Raw genomic sequence first — 12,069 nt, forward strand, 5'->3', positions numbered from 1 at the left:
CCTAATATGTAATCTAAATCTCCTCTCTTGTCAGTTTCAAGCCATTCCCCTTTGACCTGTCACTACAGGCCCTTGTAAAATGTCCCTCTCCAGATTTCGTGTAGTCCCCTTCAGGCACTGGAAGCTGGTCTGAGGTCTCCCTGGAGCCTTCTCTTCTGCAGGCTGAATAAGCCCCGGTCTCTGCCTGTCACCACAGGAGAGGTGCTCCAGACCTTGTGTCATCTTTGTGTCCCTCCTCTTGACTTGCTACAACAGGTCTACATCTTTATTATGTTGAGGGCCCCAGAACTGAGCGCAGTACTCAATATGTGAACTCAATTCCTTGCTTCAGCCCAGTGACAAGCGGTCATAAAGCAGATCAAGTCTATTGAAATCCTTGCAGTAAGCTAGAGAAACACCATGCCACTGCACAGGTACAGGCATGTCTGACCACAGTCCCAAGACTTAGTTCTGTCTGTTTTGTTTTTCAGTCTGCTTCCACTTCAGACAAGATCTTGGCTCTGAAAAACACTGGATGGGAGGAAAAAAAGAGATCAGCTAAATGGCATAACAGCTTAGAGAAATATGGGCCTTTGCAAAGCCTTGTCAAGGCTGTCAACAAGCAGTTTACTGTCTTACAAGACTGCAGTGTCTTTGGTTGATGTTAGTCTAGTGATTTTTTTTCATTTTCTTTTTCCAAGGGAAAGAAATGATAACTTCTATTATAAATGGATTATTTTAAGGATTTCTCTTCTGTGAGAAGTTTGAAAAGCCTTTGAATTTTCTTCAGCTGTTACGATTGCTTCTTTTGGTTTGTCATATGGTTCTCCGTGTTTTTTATAGCTGTTCATTATTGTTTATTTTTGATGTTCATAAAATCTGTCCTACATAGGTTTGAAAATGAGAGCTGTTTGTTTTGCAGTTTAATGAAGAGAATGGCAAACAGCCTCAGATTGTGCCTCTGGTGTCCAAAGTGATCAGCATATTTAACATGCTCAGCGTGACACTAAGATATTACAGCCGATAACAGTTGTAATTGACTTACAGCATCCCTTTCCCTCCCTCCTTCTTTGGATGCTGGGGATTTATCTTTGAGACGCCAGGAAGATGTAGTGATGCAGAGGGCAGAAGTGTTAGAAAGGTTTTATCTGCACTTTGAGTGGTGTGCTCTGATGTAGCGGCACGGTGTCGATTCAGGTGAAACACAGGGAATTTGCAATGAGGATTGAGTGACACCCCCCAACCCCCTCCCCTTGATTTCTGAGCATTTAGCAAAGGCAGAAAAAGAAATTCAGACTTGGCAAAAGGAGAGTGCCTGGAGCCAAAAAAAGCCATTCTTATTAGCGCTAGCAAAGGTTTACTTTTCTGGCTTATTGAATGAAAACTCCCTAGAGTGTCCAGGCTTTATCCTGTGTTAACAAGAAGGGGTAAAGCTGGCTTGTCAGGAATGGACCGCCGTGTAACGCGTCTATAAAACACAGGAGTGAAGCCAAGCCGAACCAGAGTGCTGATGATAAAGGAAAATACTCGTCTTTTCCTCTCAAATCCTATTTATGTTCTCTGTGAATAATTGCGGTAGACCACTGAGCTGCTGTGGACTGATGGACTAAATCATGATGCTGCACTGTCAAAAAGAGTGTCAGTGCACTGTTCAGTGTCATGTCTTGCATATGTAGATTTGGTATTTTGAATGATCTGCTGCACTGATGAGCTGGGAAACCAAGCTGATGTGAGGTGGGCATTTCTGTGGGCATCCTCAATTTAGGGTATTCATTAGGGTGAACTGTTTCGGTGCACTATTTCAGACATTCTGTGTTGCTTCAGAGCACCATACAGCTGAATGCATTGAAGTAATGTTGTTTTTTCTGTTGCAAGATTGGATGACCTTGGTCAAGTCTTGTTCTTATTGTTATTCCCTTCCCTAATACTATATTCTTTACATACAACTTGGGAAGAGATGTTTTAGGTTTAGAAATCCAGTGTTCACAGTGACAATTAATAGGTACTGGTTAATCCAGATTTGGAGAGAAGATTGGTACATTTTAAAAATTTAATTGCTTTTAATGGAAAATAAGTCTTTGTTAACCAGTTTTAGACAGAGCAGAGTTAGCCTCTCAATTCTTGTAATTTGCAACTTGTTTAATTGGGACAGAATCAGACATTGATTGTTTACCATCAGTATTAGAAGGATGTTAACTGAATCAGCACAGGTTCTTCCTTGTCTTTGGGTTTTTTTGTAAGATCTCATAACTTTGAAGTTTTTTTGCAATCTGATAATGTAGCACTAATGCAAAGTTGTTAATGTAAGTCGGTTTTTGAAAAAACATATTGAAGACTTAGGAATAACTCCAGTGCATCTGAAGATATGTTTGTTCAGTGTTGAAAACTAGAGCTCGGTCTCATTGAAGGTACGTGTAAAACTAGCTCTTGGATCATAAGCAGCATTGGTCTCATTCTAGTATTTTACTAATGTGACTTAGACAGTTTTACTAATCACACTGCACTAATTAAATTCTTATGTTACAGATTATAGGAAGTTTAACTTTTGGTTTTTTTAAATTGGGAAAGCGTCATGATGGGAAAGCACGTGAATACGTGATTTCTCAGGAGACTAAGTAGTCTATTATATTATATGAATATATATCTCCTCACCCTTGCCTCCTCCTCTTCCCCCTCTTTCCTCTGCAGAGTGTCTCAGATATATTACAGAATTACTTAGTTTCATAAACTGGGTTATGAAAGGCAGTGGGGGTGCTGCATGCGTGGCAAGCTAGGTCATACAGGATTTATAAGAAGGACTGCCTGGGTCCTGCTAGTTCTTCAGTGTGTACGAGCTGTGCAGCTACCGCTGACGTTCTTTACCTCTCTGTGCCTCATCGTCTGTTAATGCTAGTGTAAATTTAATTTCTGTAATAGGGATGTTAAAGCTTGGCTAAGGTTGCAAGTGCTCACAGTGTTTCTAAGATGATCTGGAAAATTAAGCACTATATGGTAAAATACTCCAGCGTTAGTCTGAAAGACTTTCAGCCAAAGAAAAACATCCTTGCTTAGCTGGGAAGATCTCTGTGTTCCCCTTTCTCTTAATTGCCTGAAAAGCTGTATGGAACAGGAGGGAAAAAGCAGCTCTTGAGCATGCTGTGTCAGTTGTCCAGAAGCTCTTAAAAGACTCTTTTTCGGCTTTTGAAAATAAAACCTTGGGAAGGTTAGCAGAGTAGAGTTGGGACGCAGCAGTCCTTTAGAGGTCTTTCTCGTCAAAGATAAAAGCATTTCAAGGAGCATGCTTGGAGCAGCTTTCTCTTATCTCTGGGGTGCTCTTGAGCAATGTTGAGGAGAGAGGGATGGCCAATAGTGGCACATGTTCAGCACCAATCATGTTCCATCTGTAAGAAGTTTCAGAAGTACAGAAGAACAAGGAAGCGAGACAGGGGCTCTAAGATATTCAGGACTTGAAGCACAGCTTATGAATACAGTATGAAGAGGTGTCCAATACCTTTGCAGTGTACGGGTTTGAACATTAACGTTTCCATTACTGATCTAGTCTTCTTTAACAGCATATATGTGAAGAAACCGAACAAGGTGTACCGCGTTGTTTCCAGTGGAGGGCTGGGTTTTTTAATATGGGAGACTGCAGTTTGACCCACAGGTAGGAATTTAAGTTACAGCTGAATTTTTCTGGGCAGCTTTTATTACACTCTGAAATTCAAGCAACCTTTTGCTCTAGGGAGTTTCTCTCTGCCCCACCCACAACCAAAGCAGTCAATGGTCCAGAGAAAAAGTTTATTAAGGTCTGAGGGGAAGTAAGTTACTTGCACGAGGCCGCCGCTCGCCATGGTCTGCTTTTTCTGCTCACAAAGGAGTAACTTAAAACGTCTTTTCCGGGTCCTACTTATTTGGTTAGGGATTTGTTGTTGTTGTGAAATGCCACTGACATCTCTCTGTATTGCTGATAGATGGATGGTCAAAAGGACAAGGATGGCGGCAGTGTCTGTAGCCAGAATGCTCTCTGGCTCCAGCTCATGTCTGGGTACCTTTTTCAGGATTAGCTTTTGTTATGCTGATGAATAGTTGGTTCAGAACTGCACTATTTTTTACTTGGAGCCATATAGAGTTCCTCAAATATATGGGTTGCATTAAAACTTGTTTGCTGTGAAGCTGTTAGTCTTTATTTGAAAACTCACAAAGAAGCAAACTCAAACCCTATTGCATCGGTTTTCAAACACTGCTTATTTTTTTAATGCCTTTTTAGAAAAATGTGAGTTACTGATAATCTGGTAGGGGCTGGTTAGTTTATTCTGAATACTTACTGCAGCAGCACACTGAGTTAAATTCTATGTCTGTAGGCTACAGCAGTCTAGAGGGAACAATGTATTGCACAAAACACTTAAATTTATCCTTAAAATATTTTGCATTTATTCTTAGTTGAATAGTTTCTGCTGGTTTTGGTATCATAAAAATACCAATATCCTTTCTGAAACTGTAGTTTCTTACTGAAATAAAGTAAGTTCACAAGATGAGGAATTCTTACTTAATTTAAAACAGTAACAAAAAGTCTCACAGATTTTGCAGCTATTTCCTGGAGAGATGTTGAGTACTGCAAGTGGTGCTTTGATTATTGTTTTTGGTTTTAACATAACCCTTACCCCTTACACCCTTCTCCTCCCTCTAGTTTAAAAAAAGCCCAGGAAGCGATGAATTTGAGAAAGATAAAGCACAGGTATGTCACTATCCACTTGAAGGTAAAGGAAGTTGTTTCAAACCCCTTGTGTGCAGTGATATATTTTGGAAATAATGATAAAACTTTGAGTCTCAGGAAGTCAAAATCTTCTGGACAGACTGGGAGCAATCAGAAGGCTGGCTTAATTTCACTTTTATCCATTATTGTTCCTCATCTGTTCTCTTGGATTATTCAGATTGCTTGCTGAAGTTATGTTGATTAGACTGTAGTGTCTGTGAAATAGTTTTGTGATTTTTCCTTTGGGTCCTACAGGTAAAAAATTAATCCCAGATCTTCCCAAGCTTTTAGCTGAACTCTTGCCAGGGGTTTGGGTGGTGTATGTTTTTTTTTGGTTTTGTTTTTTTTTGTTTGTTTTTGTTTTTGTTTTTTATATATATATATATATCACAATGGCAATTTTTTCTTCTTTACTCAGCAGGAGCTCCTTTGCAATTGTAATCCCTGCTGAATGCGGTGCATCCTTTGGGAATTTGCAGACTTTTTTTTTTTTGGTTGCAAACCAGTCTGAGTCCAGTGTGAAAGATCACGGGATATGATATTACTCTCTCTTCATAACTGCTTCTGGGTTGTCCTGTAGCAGTTGGTATATCGCCATTTAATTTGAGGGCACATCTTTTACCTCCAGGCACAGGGCCCTCTGCCAGGGTAGGCCACGTTCTGGCTGTCCGGCACTAAAGCACTGTTAGCTATTTCATGCTGTTTGTTGAAATATGTGCAATAAAAGTGCTTGTGACTGAAGAGCACCTGTCTGTAGCTGGATGTGGGAAAAAGGGCTTGTCTTTCTGTATAAATAAACATAAAATCACTTGACCTTAGATGTTAGTTCTCCTTGATAGGACAAGGGGCAGTGGGTGTAAACTGGAGCATAGGAGGTTCCATGTGAACATCAGGAAAAACTTTTTTACTGTGAGAGTGACAGTGCACTGGAACAGGTTGCCCGGGGGGGTTGTGGGAGATACTCAAGGCCCGCCTGGACAAGTTCCTGTGTGATGTACTGTAGGTTACCCTGCTCTTGCAGGGGGGTTGGACTAGATGATCTTTTGAGGTCCCTTCCAACCCTTGGGATTGTGTGATTCTGTGATTCATTTCCGTGTGTGAGAAATCACAAGCACGCTTGTATTGTGGGAGAGGGATGCCCGCACCAAAGCACTGAAGTGGCATTGCTTCTCTTAAGGAGAAGACTGCTTAGCTATTTAGTAATCTTGTATTCTGCCACAGTCATATTGCTTTCATTGAGAGCCAGAGAAGTTGTTCCATAATGTTTTCTCTGAATTCCCTTCTTTCTCTCCTTGGGGAAGAAAGTGAGTGTCAGTCTTGTTGCTGTCTATGTGCTCAGAGAACAAACTTATCATTGATTAATATTGACTAATATAAAAGGAGTACACTTTCTACTTCCGAAAATGATTTACAGTTCATCGAATTTGTCTGGCATTTTGTGATCTTCATCCTTTCCAGTTCTCCTTGCTGAAAGGGTATTTTTAAAGCCTCAACATGCTTTAATACTTCTAATACTCCTAAGTGACCCTTGGATCCTGCCACTTAAATTTTTACATAGTTGTTGTGTGTTTTCAAAGTAACATTAGTTTCAGGTATCAGAAATACATCCATGCAGTCCTGTCCATTGGGCTTGGGGAGACCAAGCCAGTATGGTACCAGACTCAGCTCTTCGGATCTATAATTGCCACGATGTTCCAGAATCGTTTCATACATCTGTAATATATGAAGCCAGCTTTGTAGTTAAAAGTAATTTGGTTTTACATGAATGTTAATTTTTCTCTAACTTCCCAAACTCTGGTAGTCGAGGCTGAAGCATGATCTAGCTTCATACAGTACAATATGGAAGAGGTTGTACATAGTTACTCAGTTGGCTGGTGAGAGAATGAAATTGTTAGCAAAAGGGAGCACTCTGCTGTCAAATCTTCTATCACAGCTACTGCACTCTATCACTGTAATTATGTTTTTTCAAATGCAAATGATAGTTTTAAGAATTCTTCCTTTGGTACATAATTTACAGGAGCAGTTTGGTTCGTATTTCTCAGTTGGAGACAAATCTCATCAGAGGCTAAGGACAGGAGATTTTCACCCATTTTGTTTATACCCTTTTCTCTGACGGGATTTATTAGGTCAGAATACAGCAAACTGTAGGGTCATATGACGAGGCTTCTTCACCAGAGCATTTTGTTGATTAAACTGCTGTTACTGCTTCTCATCTGAGGAGAGCAACCTATGTGTAGCACAAAGGGAATGCTGGAGCAGTGGCAGCTAGGAGACCTGTTGGTCCCTTGTTCTCAGCCACTGCGTGTTTTGAATCCCTACGAAAAATGGCAGTGCCCTAGATTCAATTTTATTGTTGCTCTTTAATGTAGAGAAATGTAGGTTGTGTTGGATTTTGGGAGTGGGAAAAGCTTAACCCAGTCATTTGCAAAATCAATTTGATACATTCAGAGAAAATGTTCTTTCTATTCCTGCCTCCCCTCCTCCCCTTGTTACAAATACATCAATAACATTTGTACTTTCAACTTTAACATGTATCACTTTTTGGCATTCTGTTTAATGATCACTGACCTTGAGAGATTATATCCCACAAACCTGACAAATTCACAGCTACAGTACAGGTATACTGTCAGTTTTTATTAAAAATTTCTGTCTTTATGTCAAGTAAAATTTGGTATTCCAAATTATTGGTGTTCAGCTATTGATGGAATTTTTATTTATTTTCTTCTCTGCTCTTTTTCTTCCATATCATCTGCTTCTCCAGGTATGAAGATGAATAATGCAGACCACTGGTTTCGATGATGCTGGGCTTTTATAACTGGATTCATTAAGGAATACAAAGGAAATTCTTACAGGGATCAATAATGGTGTCTTCTGGCTGCAGAATGCAAAGTTTTTGGTTTCTGCTCATTATCAGCTTCCTGCAGTGTACTGAAGGTAAGCTATAAGTTTTTTTCACTTGATTTTGCAGATAAGATGAATGGTCTGTACAGTTAATTTCTGTTAAATGACTTAAAGTTTTAGGATGTCAAATCAGAAGTACCTGTAGCATGTTCTAGGTTTAATTTTTAAGAATCAAATTATCTTTTTTCAATGAAAAAAGGAAATACATTTTTTGGTTTTGATACATACAGTGTGGTATGTTGAAGCTGAAACGCAGTGTTCAGGCAACTGAAGTGACAGTATTAATATCCTTGTTTGATAGGTGCCTTATTTTTGGACTCATCCTGTTTATTTTTTATTTTTTTTATTCTCACTGCACGATCATTTAGCAACAATGTTTAGATATGCTAAATGTGGTATAAAGTAATTAAGCAGAGCAGGTACCTGTTTTACCTTTGTAATTTGTTTGGCTGAAAATAAAATGGCAAACACTTCATTAAGATTAGAACTACACAAAATAAATTTCAGGAAATAAAAGTGAAAACTGCATACAGAAGTAACATCTACTTAAATTTTTTTTCTTTAAAAATGGGGAAAATACTTCACTGCTATCAAGTGTGGTGTTTAAAACAGCTTTGTATGAAAGAGATGAGGAAGGAAAAGGCTTTTTTAAAAAATTGCATCATCTACTCTTTATCTGGTTTTATTCATAAACTCTATTTTATCCAGTTAGTCTGTCTCCTCGTCTGTTCTTTTGGCCCTTTTAACAGAGAAATGAAAATGAATGATCAGGAAAACATGGTTTGTGAAGTTTTTGTTTTAAATATTTCTGTAGAACTTGAGGCTAATTCTGGGTGTAATCATTTTGATTTTCTAGACGGCAGGTGAAAAGACTGGTTTAGTAATAAACTAGCACTTCCATACCTTCCTGCATTATTCAGTAATTGGTATATTCTTTGGCGCATCTGGGGTGTGATCTCGCCATCTTTTAAAGCAGATACATACCTTACCCTGTCAAGATTTTGAATTTTAAGGCTAAATTTTGAGGTATAACTTAAGGAAAGCTGCTCTGCTTCTCCCTTTTCTTTCCCAAATCTATACGAACAAAAAGGATCTAGTCCTCAAAAATGGCAAAGATTAAAAATTTAAATATTGTATGTGATCTTCCATGTTCACTGTGTGATTTCCTAAGCATTTATTCTAGACAAGCACAACTCAGGTGTTGTGTTGTACTGACAGACAAGCTTTGCTGCAGTAGGTTGTTCATATGTACATGTGAACATACACATGTATCAGGGAGTGTGTCCCTGGAGTCTTCATAAGGTTTCTGAACATGAGGAAGTCTGATTTCACTTAAATAGCTTCAAGAGCCAGTTCACCTTCCCTTCCGCCTTTCTTCTTGAATATCGTCAGGATAAATTATAAAACTGGCATTTCCCACAGCACACTGCAGATTTTGGGATGGTTTCATCGTTGATGATTTGATAGCTGCTGTACTGACTGCTCTCTTGGTGTCTGTTGAGTATGTGGACTTGGGTATAATCTCACTTTTATAAGAATGTAAGTGCCATCAGCTGGGAGGTAAAATGTGTTTCAGCCTCTTTCACAGGTAAGGAAGGTAAATGCACATTAGGAGAAGGGAATTACAGCTCTTATGACTGGCTGGTTAGGTAATAACTTGTGTTAATTATAAATGCTCTCACATTGCTAAAGTAGTTACACTAGTTGAAACCAAAGGTGTAGGAAGTAGAGGCATCTATTTATGCTTTTTCTGAAATTTTAAACTACTAAGGATTTTATTTGTTATTGTATATAATAGTTTCAAATCCCTGTATGTAATACATTTGACAAAGATTCATATGCTTACAGTTTAATGCTGTGTCGTGGTTGAAAACATTTGAAAGCAGAAAGGAAAAGCAGACAAACAACTTAATTTCTCTGGTTTGATTACTGTAGCAAACAGTATGGTGCAAAAAGCATTCTGTGTGCTGAGTTTGGAAAGGAAAAAGTCAGCTGAGAAGTTCTGCAGATTGAATTCTTGCTATTTGCAGGAAGCTAATTTTCATTGTCATCTGTAATATTTCAAGTTCATTTTGTTCTGTCCCTGTTTTTCTTGCTTTTAGTAGCCAGTAGCAATCTTTTGATGCTTCAGTTGTGAATTTACTTTTTTAAAGCTCTATACAAGAGCTGCTTTTTCAGCTAAAAGAAACAGGAAAGGAAATTGGGAGCAGATAACAGAATCATACCAAATTAATTGTAAATTCTTAAAATAAATGAAATACGGTGGCTCTGTATACTGAAAATGAATATTAATATAGAGTTGGCTTCCAGCCACAGAAGCAAAATGAATACCGCATTATTACACTTTCTCACAAGATTACATTGCCTTCTGCTTCAGTAATAAGAGATGCCAAGTGTAACGTGCTTTAGTAGCACTTCATGCCTGGAAGTACGAACATGAACAAAGGTTAAAATAAGAGCATCTAACTTCTGCTAGAAATAAGGAAGTCTTTAGTTCTCTTGCTTGGAACTTCGGGATTTTTATAGAAATTTTGTGTGTATGGAGGTTGTTGCAGTTAGTGGGGGAGATGAAACCTGGCTGAATTCCCTGCTGTTGCATTTTAATGTTTCTGTACAGTTAAACAGGGGGAAGGGGGATGGAGATCCTGGGTGTGGACAAGTGATTCATTTGTTCATATAATGAAACATTTTCCAATCAAGCTAAGTCTCATTACCTTCAGAGTGCTTTAGCTTTAACTCACCAGGGAATTAGCAAGCAGGCACAGTTATCTGAAGGCTGCAATTTTATTCTAGTGTTACCTATCCAGACAGGAATCCTATCTGTGGTTAAGAAAGTCTTGGTTTTGCTTTGGTTTCCTTGGCTAGCACAGTCCAGGTGGGGTTGCTTTTGAAGCAGTTCCTTCCTTCAGGTAAAATGAACCTGAAACAGTTGAATGCTGGAAGCTGGAGGGGAAAACTGCACCGAGTTGTTATAGAGTGGTGATGCATTGATCAACAACAGGTCAATATTGTTGTGTAGAGGCTTGAAAAACATTGTTATTACTATCAACAGCAAGCATTGCAGCCCTAAATAAGGCAAAGATAAGAGGCAGGAAAAAACCAAAAAGTTGAAGTAATGAGCTTGAATATTAATATAATTTCTGAAGGTATTTTTCTAGCATATTCTGCTAAAGGTGTCTTTAAAACTACAGTGTTACTATAAAAGACAGACTGAACAAACTACCTTGGAAAGTAGTTAGGAGTTACACAGGTGGTTGTGTTGTGTGAAGTCTGGCCTTGTACCGTGGCTGGTTGCCTGGGGAATATGGGAGCACCCACTGTGGCTGTACCGGAGTCTGTCCCCATCACACGTCCCATGCCATCCTGGCTCTCTGGTCTTGAACAGGAGGGTATTTGCGCTCCTGTCCGTCAGCCGAGTCCCACACAGTTCTTTACCTGGTTTCTACAAACTGCCGGAAATTAATTACTTTTGGCAGCACTTCTTCCCATACCCCCCCTCCTAATTAGGAGAAATCATCCAACAAGTTAAAAATTATCTGAGAAAATACAGAAAGTCAGAGGGTGAGATCACACATGCCTTGTTTCCATAGCAAAGCAGAGTAAAAAGCTTTTTATACGTATTATTGGTTTCTCTTCAAACAAGTTAAGACATACACTAATATGCATATGAAAAAAAGATGTCAGAGCTAAACATTCTGATTAAGATCGACTTTTGGACTCTACAAGTTTAGATATTTTAAGCTTTATCTTGCTTTCAAAGGCTACCTTTTTGACTACCTTTAGATACCTTTTGTTTTTATTGTCTTCTGCTGCTTGAGAACCACAAGTGTTTGGGAAGCACTGGAATAATTTTCTTCCCTTACATTTTATTACAATCAAGGTTTAATTCTAATTCATTTTCTTATGTATTATTATTATCTATGCTTTGTCCAAAGGAAGAAGCATCATGCTTTCATTATGTGTTTAATTCCGTTTATCTAAATGGCATTAATTAAAAAAAAAAAAAAAAATCCAGCTTGTCTTTGCCTCTGAATGTACATTTTAATTAACATTATGCTGAGAAATAAAAATTCCACTTATGCCAGGCAAGGAGCCGAGTGTTAAATTGGTAGCAGTTTTAAGTGTGTATCCAGTGTTAGTGTATTTACTAAAAGAAAAGCATACTGCATAAAGATAACGTGCATTGGGCCACTACAAAGGTATTTGCTCTTTTAGTGCGTTGTTTCAGACCTTCAGCTTCCTCTGGAGCCACTAGGAGTGTGTAAAGTATATGGCACTGGTACTCAACAAACTGTAGAAACATATCAGGTTTCCTGCACATTTACTAAGAGGCATTAGTAGGATTTTGCCCAGGATAAAAATTGAAAAAATCTTGTGCTCTGGACTTGAGAAGAAATCAACTTCTGTTAATTAGTGGATTTAAGTTCTACAAGGGGTGAAACTCATTGCAGAGTCAC

The 12,069-nt window shown here is 38.6% G+C and overlaps 1 protein-coding gene across 15 annotated transcripts in view; it reads left to right on the forward strand.

The window, feature by feature from the left end:
* Positions 1-12,069, forward strand: part of ADGRL2 (adhesion G protein-coupled receptor L2) — a 181,909-nt gene that overhangs the window by 45,716 nt on the left and 124,124 nt on the right. For 14 of the 15 annotated variants that reach the window (XM_065673669.1, XM_065673677.1, XM_065673676.1 and 11 more), the window contains exon 2: positions 7,473-7,645. In XM_065673669.1, coding sequence (XP_065529741.1) covers positions 7,573-7,645 — 73 coding nt within the window. In that variant the 5' untranslated portion in view covers positions 7,473-7,572. Of the gene's footprint in view, positions 1-3,528; positions 3,623-7,472; positions 7,646-12,069 lie in introns of those variants that run through there. The other variant, XM_065673670.1, reaches the window with a different exon arrangement.

The sequence above is a fragment of the Lathamus discolor genome, chromosome 3 (assembly GCF_037157495.1).
Source record: "Lathamus discolor isolate bLatDis1 chromosome 3, bLatDis1.hap1, whole genome shotgun sequence".
Classification (NCBI taxonomy): domain Eukaryota; kingdom Metazoa; phylum Chordata; class Aves; order Psittaciformes; family Psittacidae; genus Lathamus; species Lathamus discolor.